The sequence below is a fragment of the Tursiops truncatus genome, chromosome 3 (genome assembly GCF_011762595.2).
Source record: "Tursiops truncatus isolate mTurTru1 chromosome 3, mTurTru1.mat.Y, whole genome shotgun sequence".
In the NCBI taxonomy this organism is placed as follows: Eukaryota; Metazoa; Chordata; class Mammalia; order Artiodactyla; family Delphinidae; genus Tursiops; species Tursiops truncatus.
In genome coordinates this window covers 108,665,020-108,691,368 of record NC_047036.1, presented here as the reverse complement: position 1 = coordinate 108,691,368, position 26,349 = coordinate 108,665,020, and the positions used below count along the sequence as shown (strand labels likewise).

Below are 26,349 nucleotides of genomic sequence, written 5' to 3'. Positions count from 1 at the left end.
TGTGTTAGGACTTTGGATGATTGCTCTTTGTAACACTGGTAACCTCTTACTGAAGACATCATTTCCAACTTTCAAGATTCTTTCCTTTTCTTGTTAGGAGAACTATAATATAGCATAGTTAAAAACCTTTGTAGATCAACATGACAAAGGCCATATATGACAAACCCACAGCTGACATTATACTCAGTGGTAAAAGACTAAAAGTTTTACCCCTAAGAACAGGGACAAGACGTGGATGCTCACCTCCACCACTTTTATTCAACATAGTATTGGAAAGTTGTAGCGAGAGCAGTTAGGCAAGAAAAAGAAACAAAAGGCATCCAAATTGGAAAGGAAGAAGTGAAATTATCTCTGCTTGCAAATATGATCTTATATGTAGAAAACTTAAAGATTCCACCAAAAAAACCCTGAAAGAGCTAATAGATGAATTCAGCAAAGATGCAAGATAAATCAGCATGCAAAGATAGTTGCATTCCCATAAGCTAGGAATGAACAATCTTGAAGAGGAAATTAAGAAAGCACTTACAATAACATTAAAAGAATAATTACTTAGGAATAAATTTAACCAAGGAGGCAAAAGACTTGTACACTGAAAACTACAAAACATCTCTGAAAGAAGTTAAAGACATAAATAAATGAAAGACATCTCATATTCATGGTTTGTAAGACTTAGTATTATTAAGATGATAGTACTGAGATGAAGTTGGAGGACTCACACCTCCTAATTTTAAAACTTAATACAAAATGACAGTAATCAAAACAGTGTGATACTAGCATAAGGACAGACATAAAGACGAATAGAATATAGTATCCCCAAAATAAACCCTCACATAATATGGTCAGTTGGTTTTTGACAAGGAAGCCAAGACTGTTCAAAGGGGAAACAAGTCTTTTCAAAAAATCATGCTGAGAAAACTGGATATATACATGCAAAAGAATGAAGTTGAATGCTTACTTTATTATGCCATATACAAAAATGAACTCAAGCTTAAATCTAAACTTAAACCTAAGCTCAAGTACTAAAACTATAAAACTCTTTAAAGAAAACATAGGGGGACTTCCCTGGTGGCGCAGTGGTTGAGAGTCCGCCTGCCAATGCAGGGGACACGGGTTTGTGCCCCGGTTCAGAAAGATCACACGTGCCGCAGAGCGGCTGGGCCCATGAGCCATGGCCACTGGACCTGTGTGTCCGGAGCCTGTGCTCCGCAACGGGAGAGGCCAGAACAGTGAGAGGCCCGCGTACCGCAAAAAAAAAAAAAAAAGAAAACATAGAGGATAATTTTCGTGATATTGTATTTAGCAGTGATTCCTTGGAGGTGCCATCGAAAGTACAGGCAATATGGGCGTCCGGAGCCTGTGCTCCGCAGCGGGAGAGGCCGCAGCAGTAAGAGGCCCGCGTACCGCCAAAGAAAAAAAAGCACAGGCAATAAAGGGAAAAATAGATAAATTGGGACTTCAGCAAACTTAAAAACTTCTGTGTATCAAAGGACACTATCAACAGAGTGAAGACAATTGACAGGAGAAAATATTTGCTAATCATATATCTGAAAAGAGATTGATATCCAGAATACATAGAGAACTCCTACAGTTCAACAACAGCAAAGAAACTACTCAAGAATAGCCAAAGCAATCTTGAGAAAGCAAAACGGAGCTGGAGGAATCAGGCTCCCTGACTTCAGACTATGCTACAAAGCTACAGTAATCAAGACAGTATGGTACTGGCACAAAAACAGAAATATAGATCAATGGAACAGGATAGAGAGCCCAGAGATAAACCCACACACATATGGTCACCTTATCTTTGATAAAGGAGGCAAGAACATACAATGGAGAAAAGACAGCCTCTTCAATAAGTGGTGCTGGGAAAACAGGACAGCTACATGTAAAAGAATGAAATTAGAACACTCCCTAACCCCATACACAAAAATAAACTCCAGATGGATTAAACTCAAAATGTAAGGCCAGACACTATAAAACTCTTAGAGAAAAACATAAGCAGAACACTCTATGACATAAATCACAGCAAGATCCTTTTTTGACCCAACTCCTAGAGAAATGGAAATAAAAACAAAAATAAACAAATGGGATCTAATGAAACCTAAAAGCTTTTGCACAGCAAGGGAAACCATCAACAAGACAAAAAGACAACCCTCAGAATGGGAGAAAATATTTGCAGATGAAGCAACTGACAAAGGATTAATCTCTAAAATTTACAAGCAGCTCATGCAGCTCAATATCAAAAAACAAACAGCCCAATCCAAAAATGGGCAGAAGACCTACGTAGACATTTCTCCAAAGAAGATATACAGATTGCCAAAACACATGAAAGAATGCTCAACATCAGTAATCATTAGAGAAATGCAAATCAAAACTACAATGAAGTATCACCTCACACCAGTCAGAATGGCCATCATCAAAATATCTAGAAACAATAAATGCTGGAGAGGGTGTGGAGAAAAGGGAACCCTCTTGTACTGTTGGTGGGAATGTAAATTGATGCAGCCACTATGCAGAACAGTATGGAGGTTCCTTAAAAAACTAAAAACAGAACTACCATATGACCCAGCAATTCCACTACTGGGCATATACCCTGAGAAAACCATAATTCAAAAAGAGTCATGTAGCACAGTGTTCATTGCAGCTCTATTTACAATAGCCAGGACATGGAAGCAACCTGCGTGTCCATTGACAGATGAATGGATAAAGAAGATGGGGATCCCATATATACAATGGAATATTACTCAGCCATAAAAAGAAATGAAATTGAGTTATTTGTAGTGAGCTGGATGGACCTAGAGTCTGTCATACAGAGTGAAGTAAGTCAGAAAGAGAAAAACAAATACTGTATGCTAACACATACATATGGAATCTAAAAAAAAAAAAATGGTTATGAAGAACCTAGGGGCAGGACAGGAATAAAGACACAGACCTACTAGAGAATGGACTTGAGGACATGGGAAGGGGGAAGGGTAAGCTGGGATGAAGTCAGAGAGTGGCATGGACTTACATATACTACCTAATGTAAAATAGGTAGCTAGTGGGAAGCAGCTGCATAGCACAGGGAGATCAGCTTGGTGATTTGTGACCACCTAGAGGGGTGGGATAGGGAGGGTGAGAGAGAGATGCAAGAGGGAGGAGATATGGGGATATATGTATATGTATAGCTGATTCACTTTGTTATAAAGCAGAAAGTAACACACCATTGTAAAGCAATTATACTCCAATAAAGATGTTAAAAAAAAAAGCTCAAAAAATAGGCAGAGGACTTGAGTAGACATTTCTAAGAAGATATACAAATAGTCAATAAGCACATGAGAGAATGTTCAACATCCATTAGTCATTAGGAAAATGCAAATCAAAGCCACAGTGAGATACCACTTCACACCGATAAGGATGGGTGTGATCAAGCAAACCCTGAAAATAAAAAGTATTGGATGCGGAGAAATTGGAAGCCTTGTGTGTTGCTGGTGGGAATCTAAAGTGGTGCAGCTGCTGTGGAAAACAGTTTGGCAGTTCCTCAAAAAGTTTAACATTGCATTGTCATGTGGTCCAGCAAGTCTTTTTCTAGGTTTATAATCAAAATAACTGAAAGCAGGGACTGGGACAATTGTATGGTAATGTTCACAGCAGTATTAACTTGCAGTAGACAAAATTGGAAACAACTCGTGTCCATCAACAAATGATGTGTAATACATAGAATGGAATACTTCAGCCATAAAGAGGAATGAAATTCTTTTTTTTTTTTTTTTTTTTTTAAATATACATATTACCACGTCTGTCCCTGGCGGGTCTTAGTTTTATTTTATTTTATTTTTCTTCACATCTTTATTGGAGTGTAAATGCTTTACAATGTTGTGTTTGTTTCTGTTGTACAACAAAGTGAATCAGCTATATGTATACATATATCCCCATATCTCGTCAGAAAGAGAAAAACAAATGTATGCTAATGCATATATATGGAATTTTAAAAAGCAGTACCAGTGAACCTAGTGGCAGGGCAGGAATAAAGACACAGACATAGAGAATGGACTTGAGGGCATGGAGACATGGGGGAAGGGGAAGCTGGGATGAAATGAGAGAGTAGCACTGACATATACACACTACCAAACGTAAAATGGATGGCTATTGGGAAGCTGCCGCACAGCACAGGGAGATCAGCCCGATGCTTTGTGACAACCTAGAGGAATGAAATTCTGATACATGATACAACATGGATGGAACGTTACAGTAAGTGAAACAAGCAAAATACAAAAGGACAGATATTGTGTGGTCCCACTTACATTAGGTATCTATAATAGGCACATTCATAGAAACAGAAAGTAGATAGAGGTTCCCAGGGGTGGTGGGAAGGAGGGCATGAAGGGTTACTGTATACTGGGTACAGAGTTTCTATTTGGGATAATGAAAAAAAGTTCTGGAAGCGGATAGTGATGATGGTGCACAACATTGCGAATGTACTTAAATGCCATTGAATTGTATACCTAAAAATGGGTAGTGTGGTAAATTGTGTGTGTGTGTATATATATATGGATGAATTTTATTATAAACATTTTATAGATTTTTTTTCGCTTAAGTTATTTTCAGCCTACATGAGCATTATACCACAAAATATGTACCACAAAACAATGTATGCCAAGAAATACATTCAATTGTTTTTTCTGAAGAAAAACAAAATGTGTTTTTCTTAGAAGCTTTAACAGCAGCTGGTTTCCATTGGGAAGAAATACTCTGCAAGAATTTAGTGTTTTAGCACCTGCACCTCATGCCTTTTTCCTCATACATATATATCATCCATTCACATGAAAAATCACCTATTAGTGAATTGATCAAGTTAATTGACAATAAAAAAAAATGTATATGTTTTAGTTTTTAATATTCCAGCTTAGAAACATTTCTAGTAAGGCCTATAGAGCACTCTCTGTGAGCTGTTGCAAAGTTTTTTTCTTTTGCTCTTCACAGGAGAATGCAGCCTTTCTAATTTAAATACATTTGTCATGTATTAATTTGAGTGTTTTATTTATCAAATTTGGAATAAAAACATATTTTTTTAAGTTCTGGATATGGGTAGTGGTGATACTTGCACAACATTTTGAATGTACATAATGCCTCTCAGTTGAACACTTAAGTATTTAAAATGGTAACTTTTATATGTAAAATGGTAAATTTTATATTATGTGTAATTTACCACGGTACAAAAATAACTGTAGACTCTAAATCTTTGATATGAGCTAGAGAAGGTTTACACTCCTTTAGCTAAGATTGCATGCTTTAAAAATGTGCTCCAGAGGGCAGACAGCAGAAGCAAGAAGAACTACAATCCTGCAGCCTGTGGAGCAAAAACCACATTCACAGAAAGATAGACAAGATGAAAAGTCAGAGGGCTATGTACCAGATGAAGGAACAAGATAAAACCCCAGAAAAACAACTAAATGAAGTGGAGATAGACCACCTCCTGGAAAAAGAGTTCAGAATAATGATAGTGAAGATGATCCAGGACCTCGGAAAAAGAATGGAGGCAAAGATCTAGAAGATGCAAGAAATGTTTAACAAAGACCTAGAAGAATTAAAAAACAAACAGAGATGAACAATACAATAACTGAAATGAAAAATACACTACAAGGAATTAATAACAGAATAACTGAGGCAGAAGCACTGATAATTGACCTGGAAGACAGAATGGTGGAATTTACTGCTGCAGAACAGAATAAAGAAAAAAGAATGAAAAGAAATAAAGACAGCCTAAGAGACCTCTGGGACAACATTAGACACAACAACATTCGCATTATAGGGGTCCCAGAAGGAGAAGAGAGAGAGAAAGGACCCGAGGAAATATTTGAAGAGATTATAGTCGAAAACTTCCCTAACGTGGTAAAGGAAATAGCCACCCAAGTCCAGGAAGCTCAGAGAGTTCCACACAAGATAAACCCAAGGAGAAACACACCAAGACACATAGTAATGAAATTGGGAAAAATTAAAGACTAAGAAAAATTATGGAAAGCAACAAGGGGAAAACGACAAATAACATACAAGGGATCTCCCATAAGGTTAAGAGCTGATTTCTCAGCAGAAACTCTACAAGCCAGAAGGGAGTGGCATGACATGTTTAAAGTGATGAAAGGAAGAACCTACAACCAAGATTACTCTACCCAGCAATAATCTCATTCAGATTCGATGGAGAAATCAAAAGCTTTACAGAAAAGCAAAAGCTAAGAGAATTCAGCACCACCAAACCAGCTCTACAACAAATGCTAAAGGAACTTCTCTAAGTGGGAAACGCAAGAGAAGAAAAGGACCTACAAAAACAAACCCAAAACAATTAAGAAAATGGTAGTAGGAACATACATATCAACAATTACCTTAAACGTGAATGTATTAAATGCTCCAACTAAAAGACACAGGCTCGCTGAATGGATACAAAAACAAGACCCATATGTATGCTGTCTACAAGGGACCCACTTCAGACCTAGGACACATACAGACTGAAAATGAGGGGATGGAAAAAGATATTCCATGCAAATGGAAATCAAAAGAAAGCTGGAGTAGCAATACTCAGATAAAATAGACTTTAAAGAATGTTATAAGAGACAAGGAAGGACCCTACATGATGATCAAGGGATCAATCTAGGAAGAAGATATAACAATTATGAATATATATGCACCCAACATAGAAGCACCTCAATACATAAGGCAACTGCTAACAGCTATAAAAGAGGAAATTGACAGTAACACAGTAATAATGGGGGACTTTAACACATCACTTACACCAATGGACAGATCATCCAAACAAAATTAATAAGGAAACACAAGCTTTAAATGACACAATAGATCAGATTTAATTGGTATTTATAGGACATTCCATCTAGAAACAACAGAATACACTTTCTTCTCAAGTGCACATGGAACATCATCCAGGATAGATCGCATCTTGGGTCACAAATCAAGCCTCAGTAAATTTAAGAAAATTGAAATCATATCAAGCATCTATTCTGACCACAATGCTATGAGATTAGAAATCAGTTACAGGGAAAAAAACATAAAAAACACAAACACTTGAAGGCTAAACAATATGTTACTAAATAACCAAGCGATCGCTGAAGAAATCAAAGAGGAAATCAAAAAATACCTAGAGACAAATGACAATGAAAACATGACGATCCAAAACCTATGGGATGCAGCAAAAGCAGTTACAAGATGGAAGTTTATAGCTATACAAGCCTACCTCAAGAAACAAGAAAAATCTCAAATAAACAATCTAACCTTACACCTAAAAGAAGTAGAGAAGAACAAGCAAAACCCAAAGTTAGTAGAAGGAAAGAAATGATAAAGATTAGAGCAGAAATAAATGAAATAGAAACAAAGAAAACAGTAGCAAAGATCAATAAAACTAAAAGCTGGTTCTTTGAGAAGATAAACAAAATTGAAAAACCATTAGCCAGACTCATCAAGAAAAAGAGGGAGAGGACTCAAATCAATAAAATTAGAAATGAAAAGGAGAAGTTACAGCAGACAGCGCAGAAATACAAAGCATCCTAAGACACTACTACAAGCAACTCTTTACCAATGCAATGGACAACCTGGAAGAAATGGACAAATTCTTAGAAAGATATAACTTACCAAGACTGAACCAGGAAGAAATAGATAATATGAACAGACCAATCACAAGTAACGAAATTGAAACTGTGATTAAAAATCTTCTAAGAAACAAAAGTCCAGTACCAGATGGCTTCACAGCTGAATTCTATCAAACATTTGGAGAAGAGCTAACACCCATCTTTCTCAAACTCTTCCAAAAAATTGTGGAGGAAGGAACACTCCCAAACTCATTCTATGAGGACACCAAAACCAGACAAAGATACTACAAAAAAAAATTACAGACCAATATCACTGATGAATATAGATGCAAAAATCCTCAACAAAATACTAGCAAGCAGAATCCAACAACACATTAAAAGGATCATATACCATGAGGAAGTGGGATTTATCCCACGAATGGAAGGATTCTTCAATATACACAAATAATCAATGTGATACACCATATTAACAAATTGAAGAATATGGTCAAACCATATGATCATCTCCATAGATGCAGGAAAAGCTTTTGACAAAATTCAACACCCATTTATGACAAAAACTCTCCAGAAAGTGAGCATAGAGGGAAGCTACCTCAACATAATAAGGGCCATGTACGACAAACCCACAGCAAACATCATTCTCAACGGTGAAAACCTCAAAGCATTTCCTCTAAGATCAGGAACAAGAGAAGGATGTCCACTCTCACCACTGTTTTTCAACATAGTTTTGGAAGTGCTAGCCACCGCAATCAGAGAAGAAAAAGAAATAAAAAGAATACAAATTGGAAAAGAAGAAGTAAAACTGACACTGCAGATGACATGATACTATACATAAAGAATCCTAAAGATGCCACCAGAAAACTACTAGAGGTAATCAATGAATTTGGTAAAGTTGCAGGATACAAAATTAATGCACAGAAATCTCTTGCAGTCCCATACACTAGTGATGAAAAATCTGAAAGAGAAATTAAGGAAACACTCCCATTTACCATTGCAACAAAAATAATAAAATACCTAGGACTAAACCTACCTAGGGAGACAAAAGACTTGTATGCAGAAAAGTATAAGACACTGATGAGAGAAATTAAAGATGATACAAACAGATGGAGATATATACCATGTTCTTGGACTGGAAGAATCAATATTATGAAAATGACTGTACTACCCAAAGCAATCTACAGATTCAGTGCAATCCCTATCAGATTACCAATGGCATTTTTTATAGAACTAAGCAAAAAATCTTAAAATTTGTGTGGAGACACAAGAGACCCCGAATAGTCGAAGCAGTCTTGAGGGAAAAAAACGGAGCTGGAGGAATCAGGCTTCCAGACTTCAGACTGTACTACAAAGCTACAGTAATCAAGACAGTATGGTACTGGCACAAAAACAGAAATATAGATCCAAGAAACTGGATAGAAAGTCCAGAGATAAACCCATGCACCTATGGTCAACTAATCTATGACAAAGGAGGCAGGGATATACAATGGAGAAAAGACAGTCTCTTCAGTAAGTGGTACTGGGAGAACTGGACAGCTACATGTAAAAGAATGAAATTAGAACACTCCCTAGCACCATACACAAAAATAAAGTCAAAATGGATTTGAGACCTAAATGTAAGACCAGACACTATAAAACTCTTAGAGGAAAACATAGGAACAACACTCTTTGACATAAACCACAGCAAGATCTTTTTTGACCCACCTCCTAGAGTAAGAAATGAAAACAGGGCTTCCCTGGTGGTGCAGTGGTTGAGAGTCTCCCTGCCGCTGCAGGGGACACAGTTTCATGCCCTGGTCCGGGAGGATCCCACATGCCGCGGAACGGCTGGGCCCGTGAGCCATGGCCACTGAGCCTGTGCCTCCGGAGCCTGTGCTCCACAGAGGGAGAGGCCACAACAGTGAGAGGCCCATGTACCACAAAAAAAAAAAAAAAAAAAAAAAAGAAATGAAAACAAAAATAAACATATGGGACTTAATTAAGATTAAAAGCTTTTCCACAGCAAAAGAAACTACAAACGATGAAAAGAGAACCCTTAGAATGGGAGAAAATATTTGCAGATGAATCAATGGACAATGGATTAATCTCCAAAATATATAAACTGCTCATGCAGCTCAACATTAAAAAAACAAACAACCCAATCCATAAATGGGCAGAAGACCTAAATAGACATTTCTCCCAAGAAGGCCAAGAAGCACATGAAAAGCTGCTGAACATCACTAATTATTAGGGAAATGCAAATCAAAACTACAATGAGGTATCACCTCACACCATTTAGATTGGGCATCATCATATAATCTACAAACAACAAATGCTCGAGAGGGTGTGGAGAGGAGGAACCCTCTGGCATTGTTGGTGGGAATGTACATTGATGTAGCGGCGGGGTTGTGCGGGTGGTGGGATGAATTGGTAGACTGGTACTGACATATATACACTAATATGTATAAAATGGATAACTAATAAGAACCTGCTATATAAAAAGTAAAATAAAATTCAAAAAATAAAAACGTGCTCCAAATTTTAGTTTATGTTGGAATAACTAAATAGAATTGTCAAAACATGATGCTTTGGAATTTGCATTACTTAAGAGCTGTCCATTTTCTGACTTGATTCTTGTTTCCCTCGTAACTGCAGTGTGTAATGCATCTTGAAGACCGGTTACAGGAGCTATACTTCAAGAGCAAAATGCTGTCTGAGTACCTGAGGGGGCAGATGCGTGTTCATGTCAAGGAGCTGGGAGTGGTTTTAGGGTATGTTCCTGATTCCTTTTCCGGCTTTGCTTTCTCGTTTCACTGTGTTTATTTAGGCAAGGAATATTCCTCAGAATTGCCTTTTTTCTTTTTAAGTTTTTTGTCTTGTTAGAAGCTGTATACTGTTATCAGCTGGGTTGTTCTATACCAGCGGTCCCCAACCTATTTGGCTCCAGGGATCGGTTTCCATTTCCACCAACGGGGTGTGGAGAATGGCTTAGGCAGTAATGCGAATGATGGGGAGCGGCTGATGAAGCTTTGCTCGCTTGCCCGCCGGTCACTTCCTGCTGTGTGGCCTGGTTCCTAACAGGCTACAGACTAGTACCAGTCCACGGCCTGTGGGTTGGGGACCCCTGTTGTATACAGTATAAAAGCAGAACCCTGTCCTACACTGATCTGAAATGCACTTTCTCTTGTGCAATTACAGTAGGTTGAGAATATAGTCGAATAAAAAGGAATTAAAGTCTAAATTTTTGCATTAGAAAAAAATAAGTAAGTATTCGTTTTTATTTATTAAATATGTTGTAAACTCATCATTCCCAGCATCTGCCCGGCCTTCCAGATGATCTGATTGAAGTAATGGCACTCTATGGATGATGGTATATTATCTACATATTATTACTCCTTCCCCATTATCTATATATTATGTCTTTATACTCTGAAGTTATTCCTGGGAAGAAGCTAATTATCTAAAATGCTAACTGAAGGACAAACAGGAAATTGGCGAGAGGCATAGTATAGCCCCTTTCATTATGTTCTGTAGTCACTTTCCCTGTGTTCTATGTCCACTTTGTGTGTGTGTATGTGAAAATTATTTCTTGAAATGCTGGTTGAATAAATTAAAACAAGCTAGAATTTGTCTAATTTGAGCTTTTATGAAGGGGGAAAGAGCCAACATCGAGTTGCTACTATATGTCTGAAACCAAATTAAATTCATTCATTAATGTTATTGCTTATTATCCAGATTGGAAATAGATGATTCTCTGCATGTAATGCCTTTATTTTTAGAAAATTTAAACTAATTTGTAAAGTAATGTACATATAATGAAAGTTTCAGTGCATTTTGGCATAAAGTGAAAAGTAAGTCTTTTCCTCAACTTCCAATCCTCAGTCAAGCACAGTTAATGGATTGTTTCTTCTTACAGAATTTTTAAATGTGTAGGGTTAAAAATATAAATTAATTTGTACTCTGTATATCTTGGTGCAGCTTGCCTTTTAATGTATCTTGAATGTTCGTTCATTTAAGCACATACCACACATACTGATCTATATCATTTTTAATGGCTGTAATGCATTCCATTATATGGTGGAATTTATTTTCAGTGTTTTGCTGTTACAAATCAATGCTGGAATAAATATAAACCTTTGAGGTTTATAGGATAAATTCTTTGATGTAGAATTTTTGAATTAAAGGCCATATGTGATTAAATTGTTGGTATTTTGATAGTAATAGTAAATGCTATCCAGAAAGTACCAGAATAAATTTTCACGAACAGTGGGAAGCACACTCTTCTTACTGCTATTTATTACCAAACTTTTTAATCTTCGCCAAGCTACTAGCTGAAAAATGAAATCTGATTTTATTCAGGTTTATTCTCTAACGAGGAGTGTGTCTGCATAACTTATTTTGATATTTATTGGCCATTTTTCTTTTCGTATAAGTTATTTGTGGTAGGTTGTATTTTTAAGAGGCTTCCATTATGTCTTCCCAGTAAATCTTATTATAGAAACATTTGTATCCAAAACAATATGGCTGCACACTATTATTCTGTTATTATACTATATAATATTTCTTTTTTAAAAAAATAAATTTATTTATTTATTTTTGGCTGCGTTGGGTCTTCGTTGCTGGGCGTGGGCTTTCTCTAGTTTTAGCAAGCGGGGGCTACTCTTCGTTGTGGTGAGCAGGCTTCTCATTACGGTGGCTTCTCTTTGTTGCGGAGCACAGGCTCTAGGCACACAGGCTTCAGTAGTTGTGTCACGTGGGCTCAGTAGTTGTGGCGCACAGGCTTAGTTGCTCCGCGGTATGTGGGATCTTCCTGGACCACGGCTCGAACCTGTGTCCCCTGCATTGGCAGGTGGCTTCTTAACCACTGCGCCACCAGTGAAGTCCCTATATAGTATTTCTTAGACATTATCCCTTGCCCTGATGCATGGTCCATCAGCACATCAGTGAGATGGTTTCTTGCATTCGTGACTTTGTTACTGTTGGGTTTCAGAGGCTTTCTGTTTTAAAAATCTTTAGTTATGGTTTTTACTTACTGAAAAATTTCTAATTTTCATTATCTTCAGTTCTCTTACCCTTTTCCTTTTGGCCAGGGTGGCCAAGCTCCTTGAGTGGAGATGTATAGTGACTTTATAGATAGCAGTCATTGCCTGTAGGAATAAACCTGAACTGAGATTTTTTGTTTTTTAATTTCAGGATTGAATCCAGTGATCTTCCTCTTCTGGCTGCTGTAGCAAGCACTCACTCTCCATATGTTGCTCAGATACTACTTTAACAGAAAGGCTGTTGGAAATGAACTTTGGTGGAAAGTTAAGTAGAAACCAAGGAAGCAGTCACAACATGCATTTATGGCAATTTTTTTTCTCTGTCAGACCTTCATCTGAATGAGTCAGTCACCTGGGTGGGTATTCTGCATTGCAGTGCATATTGTGTCATCACTGGATGGCTTTTTCATTTTGACTGGACTTCTGGATGGTGGCAGACTTTTAACCAAGTGAAACTAAAAACAGCATTTGGGAGGAAAGCATTTGAAGAAGCCAAAGTGTAACTTCGACGTTTCTACAAAATGAATAACATTGAGGAATTTCATTATGATCACTACAGTCTTGCCACAACCCATAAGTAGGAGGAATGGATATCTCATGATTAAATGGCTCAGAAAGAGTCATTTCATTAGTTTTAATTCTTTATTTCTAAGGTACAAAGATCTATGAAACTTTGTGTTTTTTTGTTTTTCAATTCAAAATAGCTGATTTCTGGGTATTTCTCAGAGTATTTTAAACAGCTTGTTAATTAGAATAAACTCAGAATAAAGCGTATAAATCTGTGTTATGTTATCCATCCAAGTGTACATATGTATCTATTTTTTAAAAAAGCAGAGGTAGAAATACAAGATTGGTAAACATGCCTTTTTAAAAAATATATTTTCAACTAGGATTAATTGTATATAATGTTGAAATATTACTTTCTGGTGATTTTTCTGTTTCACACACCCTAAAATATAAGTAAAGCCAATCTTTTTTTAAGGCTGAGGAATGTAGATTCCCAAAATAAGAATACTACTTTATACCATTTGTTTTGTTTATAAGTATAAGCTAATTCTTATAAATGTTAATATTTACATATTTGCATTTAATTTAATAAATTAAAATTAGGATTAAAAATTGCACCAAAGCATTGGCAGAAATAATACTATTTTCTTTAAAAGTGCTCAGGTAGCCGAGGCCCTTGGTTTCGGTATCAGCCCTTCTTGAACCCATAGGAACTGAATATTTGTTTCACTGCTTCATAATATTCAGTTTACACTAAAAGAACTCATTAACTCTTAAGATTTTTTTTTTCTCTAATAGCTCCTCTCTTCCAAAAGCTAACTTTTTTCAAAGATTTCAACTTTTCAGTTGTTATTGTTTTTGTATATATTGTAGAGTGTTGCTTGTGAGAAAGGCTAATATGGAACCAAACTCTTGTAAGTAATGTAAATAGAAAGATGGGTAGATAAAGTTTTCATTATGCTCTACTACCTCAGTTTACTTGAAATACTACATTATAGTTTATCCTTTACTTATCTGGTCTAAGATGCTTTTAATGCTAGAAGTGAAGCTGGTTTCTGCTTTCATGAACTATTTTCATCATAATTAGTTGATTAGCTTAAAACAGAAAACCACTTGCTCATTCTGTTTCTAGGTACATTTTGTCTATAATGCATCTATTCTTGCTATTTAAGTTTTCAATAATTAAGGAAGATTTCTGTGGTTTATTTAGTCTTTGACCTTGAATTTATAGCATTGGGTCACATTTTGTCTTACTCTAATCTCCAGCTAGACTAAGAAGAAATGGTTATTTTAATGGAATGTAAACCTGAAATTGGTGTGCTTGCAATTGCTTTGGCCCCTGTGTCCTATCAGCTGGTCCCAGTTAGTACCAGAGTCTTCCATGGATGACTTGCTGTCAAAGGGTGTTTATGGATATATTTTCGTTAGCTTAATTTTTTTAGTCTATTCATTAATGAAGTTCTTCTCTCATCTGTTGTTTGGAATTTTATGAATGAATCTCTTTAGCAGAATTCGGAATATAGAAAAGATCATATGTGGCCACTGTACATTTTTATTTTTAATTGTAGTTCAGAATATGTAGCAGGTAGACAGTGTCTTTTTTATGTGTGTTATTGTTTAAATTAATCATTGAACTATTCACAGTCCTATCTATTTGAAATCTCTAATAAATTACCATTTAGGAAATCTAGTCTTCAATAAATGGATGGCTCATGCTACTGTAATTCTTAAAACTAAGCTTTGCTTGAAAGGAAAAGGCCTATAGTTTCTTATAGAATCATCAATCCTTATAGGATTCCTGAGTTTTATAATTTGTAATTCTTCTGTAATTTCTGCTCCTTCGTCATAGTCATTCTTGCATTACACAAAGCCCAAGGAATGAGCTGCTACTTCTTTAAAGTGTGATCATTATGATGAATGTGAAAAGAATTTTTGGCCTGTTCAAAATAATTTTTTTCAACTTCTTACGGTACAGATAGATATATGTTACACATTTTAAAAACTTATTTGTTGCAACAGGAGATGAAAAAGGGATCTTTTACATTATAGATTTAAAACTAATTTTTCCTGTATATAAACTAATTGGTTTGATTTTAAATATTCCTGGCTTTTATTAATATGTCTTAATTTTGAGTTTGAAAATGTTAAGTGCAATAAACATACTAGCACAGATTTCATTTTGTTGCAATTGGCATACACTGGGGATGATCACTTTAAAAAGAAACAGATTTTACACAATGCCTACTTCTGGTAGATGTCTTATGAGATTATTATGCTTTAAGTTATTTAGATGGTGGGAGATGTAAAATGTAAATACTTGTTTCTTGTTCTGTATACATTTCTCAAATGTACGCCTGTATTATAATAACCTCCCAGTTCTAGGGGATATTTGTGCAATAAATACACATGTCAATTTGATGGATGATGTTGTTCTTTCTTTCACATTTAATAAGGTATATGTAACATGGATTCTGGTGCCGGCCCACCTGGATTGTTTTCCCAAATGTGACACTTCTAGGCATGTGACCTTGTTCATAATGTCCTTCTCTAATCCTAAATTTCTGAATTGGTAACTTAGTAGAATCTACTTTATGAGATTCTGAGAGTCAAATGAAATAAGGAATGTCAAGAATTTATCTCAATGCTTGGCACACTCCAAATGCTCAGTAATTTTGGGGTGCTATGGTTGCTAGGTAATCTGTCCAGCCTTTGCTGTACAGCTCCTATCTATTTTATTTTGGGGGAAATTTAACATTTATTCTTTATTTTTTTATTTTTGGCTGCATTGGGTCTGTTGCTGTGTGCGGACTTTCTTTAGTTGCAGTGAGAGAGGCTACTCTTCGTTGCAGTGCACGGGCTTCTCATTGCGGTAGCTTCTCTTGTTGTGGAGCATGGGTTCTAGGCGCGGGCTTCAGTAGTTGCAGCACACGGGCTTAGTAGTTGTAGCACACAGGCCCTAGAGCGCGCGGGCTTCAGTAGTCGCAGCATGTGGGCTCAGTAGTTGTGGCTTGCAGGCTCTAGAGTGCAGGCTCAGTAGTTGCAATGCACAGGCTTAGTTGCTCCACAGCCTGTGGGATCTTCCTGGACCAGGGCTCAAACCCGTGTCCCCTGCATTGACAGGCGGATTCTTAACCATTGGGCCACCAGGGAAGTCCTAACATATATTCTTTTGAGTTAAAGTGTAGTAACCAAAAAAATATGGTATATTCTTACATTTGACCTAATCTTCACGATGACAAATTGAAATTTTCTTTAAGTGCTTTTGTGAAAACAAACTGAATATCAATCATTTAAAACTAGAAGAAGCCATGTAAACTTGTCAAGAACATTGTTTCTAATTAAAATTACTACTGACTTTATTATTTTATTCATTTATTTTTGGCTGCATTGGGTCTTTGTTGATGCGCATGGGCTATCTCTAGTTGCAGCAAGTAGGGGCTTCTCTTCGTTGAGGTGCACGGGCTTCTCATTGCCTTGAGAAGGCAATGAGAAGTAGCTTCTCTTGTGTGGAGCACAGGCTCTAGGTGTGCGGGCTTCAGTAGTTGTAGCACATGGGCTCAGTAGTTGTGGCTCACAGGCTCTAGAGTGCAGGCTCAGTAGCTGTGGTGCACGGGCTTAGTTGCTCCGCGGCACGTGGGATCTTCCCAGACCAGGGCTTGAACCCGTGTCCCCTGCATTGGCAGGCAGATTCTTAACCACTGCGCCACCAGGGAAGCCCCTGACTTTAAAATTAAACAAAAAATTGGCCTGTTGGTTTGGATTCTAATCCTGTTCTGTTCATGGATTTGCATGTCCCTCTGAGCAAGTCTGTCGTCTTCATCTGCATTGTAGGGAAGTCACCTCTTCCATCAGTCCTTAGCGCCTGCTCTGCAGCAGTGATTCAACCCTGAGTAGGCTGTTGGGAAGCTGCCTTACTCAGGTTGGGTTGATTTGGGCAGAGTTACGCCAGGCGGCAGGATTAGGCCAGGGGCTTTTTGCAGTGCCTGTTTTTATATTATTTTACATTTATCACTCTTACATTTGACTGAAGAGACTAAGTGCACTGTTTTAAAGCAGAAAGGAAGTATCAAGTATTTGGGAAGCATTTATCAGATAGTTTAGAGGTTTATAATTACCTGTGTTTATATGTGCTGTTCTCTGATAAAAATTTAAAGAAATCTTGCAACATTTCTGAGAAGCATAGATTCTGCTAATGAGAAACTGAAATACAGAGAATTTAATCTGAGGTCATATACTCTTTCCTGTCTCAGAACAGAATGTTTCCAACTAGGATGTGGTGACAGATGTGTTGTAAAGATACCTGAGATTTCTTTGTTTGTCTTTGCCATTGTACGAGGTGTAGGGGTCGGGTGGCAAGTGGGACCAAACATGAGCTGAAGGTGCACTGGGGGCTGGGGAATTGTAACTCTGAGTGAGAAGGACTTAGGCAGATAGGAAAGGGGGAAGTTGGAGACTGTAATGCTTCTTGTCCTTGCTTTATAGTGCAGACTGTAGACTTGGCCATGTTTGCTGTAGAGTTAAGATTTGAAACTTCCCTAAAGAAAAGAAAATACAGGCAATCCAAAAGAGAGTTGTAAAGAATTTTCTTTTAAATTTTTTAAAAGAAATTTTTAGCAAGAGATTTTTAAATGGATGAAATTTCCATCCATTATTTTTTCAGGAGAACTTCTGGTCTTAAAGCATATGCTCGGGTCAGGGGCTTCTTTCTTGCCAACACCCCAGGATTTGGTCCCCTTATAACGTTTCCTTTAAAAGGGACTCTCCTTTTCGTAAAAGTATGAGCCTAGACCTATCCCTTCATCAGGTTGCAGACAGCTCTCTGCCCAGGTTAGCACTATCTGATTAGACCTCCCCTAGGTATAACTGTATTTAAGGAGAGTATTAAGTTGAAGAGGTTGGAGATTCCTTCCTTTCCAAGTGACCATTGTAACAGGACAGTCCCAAAACATGTCTTTATATTCACCTCAACAGTCAAAGTAAAATTATTGATAAAAGCAGTGTTACCTAAATTGTCTCAAAGGGAATAACCTTGTTGAAGTGTTGTTGTGTAAATATAAAGAAGATATTATTTCCTCAAGAAACTTGTGATGCCACTTTTGTGTCATACATTTGCTTCATCACTCACAAGTCAATACCCTTCACTGTGTTGGAATTAAGATGGGTCAGACCAGTCCAAAACCTGAGTTAGTTTAAAGTAGTTTTCAAACCTGGTTGCATATTAGGAACACCTAGATAGTGTTTGGAAAGTATTAATTCCTAGACCCCACCCTCAAAGATTCTTATTCAGTGATAGAAATTGGGCCAGCAAGTGCTCTTAGTTTTCAACTAGTAGTGACTCAGTTTCCCAGCATACCCCAAATCTGAATTCCTTACTCCATTCTAGGTGCTATTAAAACCAGTGCTCTTAACTTCAGTCTTTTGATGGTTTGCTGTTGTTCTGCAAAGATGGCCATATGATTGTGTGTGCCTAATAAGTATTCAGTTTTGCATAATAGAACAGTTGTCTAGCCAGATATCTTTCTTTGCCATTGGAAAGCAATCAAGTGTCTATCTTTTTAAAAGCAAAATCCCCTCTTAATCACTTAGTCCTTAGATAGATCAATTTGTTCATTTAGCAGATATCGATTGAGCACCTGTTATGTGCTGGGCACGGGTCTGGGTGCCAGGTATAAGTCAGTAAATAACACACACTTTCTCATGAAGTTTACATATTTCCTGCTGGTGGAGGAGATAGACAAAGATATTATGCTGTCAGGTTGTGGTAAGTATAATGACAAAAATTAAGGTAGGGTAAGTAGTTAAGCTACTTTTTTTTTTTAAAGACTTAACCATCTTTTTGTTTTCCTATAATTTAGTAAATTACTTGCATTCAGAACCATTACTTTTTTGTTTCAGATACATGTTAATGTTGGTGAATCCTCTCGTAGAGGTTGGCTTTTCTCTGAAAATAGCTATTAGAGCTCTCACTGTCTCCTCACTTTTTTCAGCATACCAAAGCACAATACAGGATAGGAAAGGACAAGATAGATTTTGAAAATATGTTTAAATTTAGGTGTGTATAGTTACTGTGGATATTAATATACTGTTTTTACTGTTGCTGTCTTATAAGGTCTATATTAATGTTACTTTTATAGACTTAATTTTTTCTTGTCAAGTATTATATAAAATTAATAAATGTACACTAATGTAACCATCACTTAGGTCAAGAAGTAAATCATTTTCAGTAATTCAGGATCTCCACCCCTCCTCCATGTGCCCTATCCTGATCGTAATACTCTCCCTTCTCATTTTTGTAAATTCCAACATGATTTTCGTGAACATTTCCTTGCTCTCTTTTAATAGTTTTGTGTATGCATCCCTAAGTGATATACTTTAGTTTTGCTTGTTTGAACTTTGTGTAATTATACCCCATATTTTGTTTTGCTTTTTTTCTATCAACATTATGTTGGAGATTCATTCATGTGCTATGTAGGTGGTATTTCACTGAATGAATATACAGCAATTTACCCATTCTATAGTTGATGGACAATTCGGTTATTTCCAATTTTTGGCTAATATGAACAGTGCCCATTTTTGTTCATCTTTTCTGGGTATTCTTTAGGACATATATCAAGGAGTGGGCTTGCTAGTTTCAGCTTTACGAGATACTTCTTTTTTTTCTAACTGGTTTCCCAATAGACACTTAACTGGCAGTTTGTGAGAGTTCCTGTTGCTCCACATCTTCATGAATACTTAAATGTGATTCTTAATAGTTCTAATAAAAAAAAGCAGTAAAGGAAAAACCTATCCAATTCTTCAAATTTGAATGTATGCTTTAGAGAAATCACTTCCTAGAGGTAAAGTAATAGAAATAGTAAAGAGTGCCTGGATTGTGCAGGCAACATCCTAAATGCTTCACATAAATTATCTCATGTAATCTTAAGAGAATTCCAAAGCAATAGGTCTTTTACTATTCCCATTTTACGGTTAAGGAAACTGAAGTTTAGAAATATCAAATAACTAAGTCATTTAACTAGAAATGGCCTATTAAAGACAAATACAGATGTTTGCCCCTAAAGTCCAAGCTCGTGGTCATCATGCTTTAATGCCTTTTCCCTCTTTTCAAAATATTGATGTGGCTTTGGAAACATGCTTCAAAAATGGAAGGGATAACTTTTGTGATCTTACGCAGACTTTTGAGAGGATATGTTTATACACAAAAAAATGACGAAAGTGACAATGTCACAATTGTGATCAACTGAAAATTTCCTCCCAGAGTGGCTGAGTCATAACTTCCCTGGTAAGACTTTTGTCCTATACTTAAAAACGAAATGTGCTAATATTATGTTGTAAACTTCAAGTTTGGGCAAGGTTAATGACCAACGGAAAACAAAACCCTTATTAACATCAGCCATCATTACTAGGTCCCTGAAACGGTGAATGTTGCAGCCTGAACTCTCCTTTCCCTTTTGTTACTCTAAAATATAATTTTCTTATTACCATGTCATTAAAAATTAATGTGAATAACGTCATAATCTTAAATCCCTTCGAGTTATTTAGGGAACCATGTCAATTGCTGTAAGAAATACTAAGATGTATTCAGTGGAAAGGACATGCTTATGAGGCTCCAAAGTAAGGAACTGTGTAACCTGTACGGCTTATCTGTACGCTGACATAGGACTGTTTAGAACGATGGATTCTGGAATTCTGTTAGTGACCTTAAGGCAGAAACAGCCTCTGCAGGTGTGTGGCTGCCGCAGAGAGTAGTCGAGATGTTTTTCTTACCAAGGGACTAGTAAATAAATGTTAATTTGCTTTATTCGGCCTGTTGGGAAACAGACTAGTATGTAAAGTGTAGTGAGAGAGCGGTCACTCCTGAGCCAGGCAACCCTAAGGCCCGTTGCCTGAGAAGGGGTTGGGCGGAGGAAAGGCTGTCCTGGGCATTGGTTACGTGAACGTAGTCTAGACTGACTTCGCAAACCAGCAGTAACTCTTGAGCTGGCTGCAGGCACGGTGGCTGCCCACCCCTGCTCAAGGCCACGAAACTTCGGTTCCTCTGCCCTGATGTCAGGGCGTCCGTCTTAGACAAGGCAGGTACTTCTCGGCGGGCCCCTTCCACAACAGATTCGTTTTATTAGAAGACAGGGAAGAGAAGCTATGAACTTCCTTGTTTGCCGAATGGCCGCTTCGACTTCCGCACGTTCTCCCAGGGAGCGGTGTCGGAGTTGCAGACCTGGAGCTCCGCCCCGGGCTTGGCCATGCCCCGAGCTTCCGGATTTTGGAACAAACAGAACTCTCCACCCAGAACACCTGCCGCACGGGTTCGATCCCCAACACGCTATTCTCGTTCAGTAGGTCACAGCGCGTTTTCAGCCCCCCCCCCCCCCCACCGGAAACTGGTGCGGCGGAAACCCCAACTCCGAGGCGGATCCCGTGACGGGCTTGGGTGATGTCTCGCGACGTTTCTTCAAATCTCACGAAGAAGGGTTGGAGGAGGCTTCACTGCACCGCCCCAGTTTTTACGTCATTTCAGAGTCACGCCCTTAGGCGTCCGTTTGCGCGCTTGCGCGTGCTGCGCACGCGCACTCGCCTTTCCTCCGCCCCCGCGTGGGCTTCTCTGGCCAGTCGCGCGTGGGCTGAGGCCCTGGGCGGGCCGTGTGAAGGCTTGTTTGCCAAAGCGGGGTCCCCGCCGCAGTCCGGAGCTCCCTTCTTCAGGGGAGGGGGAAAAGGGTGTATCCCCCCCTACCTAGGGTGAATGGGCTGTCGCGTGGGCTGCTAAGGGCAGGCTGGGGAGCACGGGGGCCGGGGCCGCGACCATGAACTCACCCGTGGACCCCGGAGCCAGGCAGGCGCTGAAGAAGAAGCCGCCCGAGCGGACGCCCGAGGTAAGGCCAGCTGGCCCGGCGCGCCTCCCGCTGTCCAACGGACAGCATCCCTCGGTCGGTCCGAAACTTGCGGCAACTGTCCCCTTGTCAGAGCCTCGCACCTGCTGCCAAGGTGTCTGTTCTCTGAGTCCCCGGCCCTGACACGGGCCCTTGTCGCGGGCGGGTGACGACCGTCTTTCCCGCTCGCTGTGCCGCCTTCCCCGCACACCCGTCCTTGCCGGTGACTTCGCAGTGTTTTCGATAAAAAAAGCACCATTACTAAATCGTATTTTCTTAGAGTAAAATGTGGGTCTCGGACTGAGATTGTCCCGTAGATAGGTAGACTATGAAAAATTGTAAGTGAACTATAACAGCCGTGTTATTAAGAAATAACTTCTCTTAAAGTTCTTTGAAATGCTGTTCAATTGCCTAAAGAAAGATAAAGTTTTCAATATCAGTTTAAAACTTTGCATCCAGTCAGATGATGAATTCTGGTGGAGAATTATGCCTATCTGAAGATAAGTTCTGGGGAGGTAGTTTTTTGTGTGTCGCTGGGAAATGTTACAGTATTTTGTGCTTGGATCCAAAACCTGCTGTATTGAGTTAAATGATTTTCACTTGAGCTGAAGGCTGGTGTTCGGGCAAATAACTGAAACCTGTTAACCTTGGCAATCCCTATAGAGGCTTAAATTGGGGGCGGGGGGGGGGGGAAGGTTTTCCTTGATTTGGATAAGTTTCCATAATAAGTGGTATGTTTCCTAAACCAAAAAGCAAAAACTAACAACAATGTGAATGGATTGTTGGATTGTCTTGTGTGTAATTGCAATATATAAAATGAAGTACTTTGGTTAGTTCTTCCTAAGTCACTTTTGTGTTTTTCAGATTAATAATGTTTTGCATAGTAAGTCTCAGTAATTTGGGCTGACCTTTTGTGACATGATATTAGTCAAGCTGTAATTGTAGCTGCTGGGTCAGACTTTGTTATTGGAAATCCTGATCTTTGCATAGAAACAAAGCAAATTCTACCACTTTCCACAGTCCTCTTTTTAAGACCTGCATTTGTAATCCCATGTGTCTTAATTTTCCTCTGATAATTCTTGAGGTCATTGTGAGTTAATTGTGAGTTAATTGAAAACATTCACTTTGAACAGGTGACTCTACCATAGTTTTAATATCATTAGAAAGTATCATACAAGGCTTACAATGTATAATGTAGGTTTTACTTTTAAGTATTACTTATGATAAATTCACATTTTAATGGGAAGATCCTAATTTTCTTTAATAACAGAATTACCTACTTTGAAATTGCTTATTTTTGAGCTTTAGGAAAATTTCTAAACTGTTCACAAAGTTATGGTGGCCAGTGTGTGCTGTGTAAGTACTTTATCTTGTTTTACTGGAACAGCAGCGTTGTTTAAGGAAATGCTAAACAGCTGCCCACAGTACACAGACTGGAGCTCTGACATCTAGCAGCATAACTTGTTAACTGCTTGAATCACTGGCAGTGCTTTTTAAACTTTTATTTATTGATTTATTGGTTGATTGATTGCCACACCACGTGGCTTGTGGGATCTTAGTTCCCCCACCAGGGATTGAACCCGGGCCCTTGGCAGTGAAAGCGTGGAGTCCTAACTCCTGGACTGCCAGGGATGTCCCATCATTGGCAGTGCTTTTGAATGAGTGTAGAATTTGTTCGGGGTACAGAAGTATCAATAAAGAAGTGATAAATTGAATCCTAGTGTTGAGCTATTTGTGATAAATAATTTGATGAAATTCTCATAGGGTCATGCCTGCTTTCAGAAGATCCTTATTCTTTTTAGTGGACTCTTAAGGGTCTATTATAAATATATTCACTCAACAATTATTTGTTGAAAGCTTACCAGTTCAAGGCACTATTTTGTGCACTAGGATGTATCAGTGAACAAAACAGGCATGCCCTATTGGTGTTTACATTCTAACAAGAGAGAGGGGAGTAGGCAGATAAATATAATAAACAAGTATGTTACATAATATGTTAGCTGATAATTGCTAGTTAAAGAGCAGGATAAAGGAATTGGAAGTAAGGGACAAGGACTGGGTGCAATTTAAGGTAGTCGGTGTCCTGGTTGAGATGAATTTTGATTAAAGTCTGATTCATGTGATAGAGTTAGCCATGGGGATATATGGGGAAATAGCTTTCCAAGTAGTCATAGTCATTGCAAAAGTTCTAAGATGAGAACGTGTCTGATGCATTCAAGGAATAGCAAGGAGCTCTGAGTGACTGGAGAAGAGTGGTAAGAGATGAAGTCAGAGAGGTGATAGTGGTGGTGTAGGATGGAGCTTATCATGCAGGACTTTCTAAATTGTAAATTCTTTGACTTTTACTTTGAGTGAAAGAGGGTTTTGTTTTCCACCAAAATGTTTTGAAGCAGAGGAACAATGTTATCCTAGTTTTTTAAGCATCCTCTGGCTGCTTGCTGGGTTGAGAATAAACTGTGTGGGAGCAAGGGTAGAAAGAAACAGGAACATCAGTTAGAGGTTATCACATTAAAGCAGGGAAGAGATCATAACTCAGAGTAAAGTGATAGTAATGCTGGTGGTGAGTAGTAGTCAATTATGGAAACAGGATTTAGCCCACAGGATTTGCTAATGGATTAGATTGTGCTTTGAGGAAGAAAAAAAATCGAACATGATTTCAGGTTTTTGGCCGAATAACTGGAGTGTTGGAGTTACCATTGAAGAGAGTTTGAGCTGCCATCAAAGAGACTGGGAAGGGCTTCCCTGGTGGCGCAGTGGTTGAGAGTCCGCCTGCTGATGCAGGGGACCCGGGTTCGTGCCCCGATCCGGGAAGATCCCACATGCCGCGGTGTGGCTGGGCCCTTGAGCCATGGCCGCTGAGGGTGTGCGTCCGGAGCCTGTGTTCTGCAACGGGAGAGGCCACAGCAGTGAGAGGCCCGCGTACCGCAAAAAAAAAAAAAAAAAAAAGAGACTGGGAAAGCTGCAGGAGGAGTAGTTTTGGGGAGGGGAGTGGATCAGAAATTCAGTTTTGAATATGTCACATTTGAAATGTCTGCTAGAAATGTCAAGTAAGGAGTTGCGTATACAATTTATAATTATTTCTAAAGAGAAGACTGGGTTGGAAATAGAAATTTTATAGTTATTAGCTTACAGATAATGTCGAAAGTCAGGAGACTAGATGAAATTACCGAAGTAGTGAGTGTACATGGGAATAGAAGAGGACCAAAGACAGTGCCCTGGGGCACTTGATCACTACAAGGTCAGGGGAGAAGAGCAGAAACCAGCAAAGGAGAAGGCATGGGAGCAAACAGTGCAGGAGAAGAAAAACTAGGATAGAGTGGTGCTGTCCTGGAAGCTAAGCCAATAAAGTGTGTAATAGAAGGGGATAAAGCATTGATTCAGCTTATTTTTCCTTGAATACGTACTGGGTACAAAGCATTATAAAAAAATATACAAATAGATAAGAATCAGTGTCTTATAATCTTGTAATCAGATGTTTGCATCATATAATTAATGAATAAAGAACTCTTCTGTTTGTTTCTGGGACAAAATTAATGGTTCTTTTATTTTGACCCATCTGTTGTCCTTACATGAAACTATCAACTCAAGCATAATCCTAGTGAGCCAGACACTGAGAATGGAAACTTTCGTAAAGTATGCCATTTAGAACTGTGTTCTAACACAGTTTTTACTTTTCTGGCCATTTCTCCTACAGTGTAGATTCAGCTTCCACAGCACATTATCTTTCCTGAGCTAGTTCTCTGATTTCCTTTCCCACCTTACAAAGATCTTTTTTTTTTTAAATGGAAAATTTTAGACTTAAATAGTCTGGGGGAAGCTAAGTGCTCTAAAGCAAGAAAAGCTGTTAAGGTACTCATTTTGAGTCGTTATGCCAAAATTAAAGATGCCACAGTCAAAACTGAGACCTTGAATTTGGCTTTTTCTCAACTCAGTCCATATTCATTGCCATTCTTTTTTTTTTTTTTTTTTTTTTTTTTTTTTTTTTTTTTTTGGCAGTAAGCGGGCCTCTCACCGCTGTGGCGTCTCCCGTCGCAGAGCACAGGCTCCGGACGCGCAGGCTCAGCGGCCATGGCTCACGGGCCCAGCCGCTCCGCGGCATGTGGGATCCTCCTGGACCGGGGCACGAACCTGTGTCCCCTGCATTGGCAGGCGGACTCTCAGCCACTGCGCCACCAGGGAAACCCTCAGTGCCATTCTTTCTCTGTAATCTTTCTTTTTTACCTCGGAGTGAACACCTTATTTCTCTTATATTTCTGTCTCTAAGTGCTTAATACCATGTTTTGTGCATATTAAATGATCAATAAATATGTTAAAGAGAACAAAATTTAGAATTAATTTTTTAAAGTCCTCATGTTAAAAAGATAATACTTCTGTTCATTAGAATTGCTGATT

The 26,349-nt window shown here is 38.4% G+C and overlaps 2 protein-coding genes across 12 annotated transcripts in view; both read left to right on the top strand.

Annotated features, from left to right (window-relative positions):
- The window catches only part of FNIP1 (folliculin interacting protein 1), a 132,887-nt gene extending 117,373 nt beyond the window's left edge, over positions 1-15,514 (top strand). For all 3 annotated transcript variants that reach the window (XM_073802476.1, XM_019924372.3, XM_019924374.3), the window contains 2 exons: positions 10,203-10,318; positions 12,741-15,514. In XM_073802476.1, the coding sequence (XP_073658577.1) occupies positions 10,203-10,318; positions 12,741-12,819 (195 nt within the window). In that variant the 3' untranslated portion in view covers positions 12,820-15,514. The remainder of the gene's footprint in view (positions 1-10,202; positions 10,319-12,740) is intronic.
- A 6,158-nt stretch (positions 15,515-21,672) lies between these two features.
- Positions 21,673-26,349, top strand: part of RAPGEF6 (Rap guanine nucleotide exchange factor 6) — a 220,270-nt gene continuing 215,593 nt past the window's right edge. For 6 of the 9 annotated variants that reach the window (XM_033853132.2, XM_033853129.2, XM_033853131.2 and 3 more), the window contains exon 1: positions 21,677-21,960. In XM_033853132.2, the coding sequence (XP_033709023.1) occupies positions 21,892-21,960 (69 nt within the window). In that variant the 5' untranslated portion in view covers positions 21,677-21,891. Of the gene's footprint in view, positions 21,961-26,349 lie in introns of all 9 variants that reach the window. The other 3 variants (XM_033853137.2, XM_019924368.3, XM_033853135.2) reach the window with 3 other exon arrangements.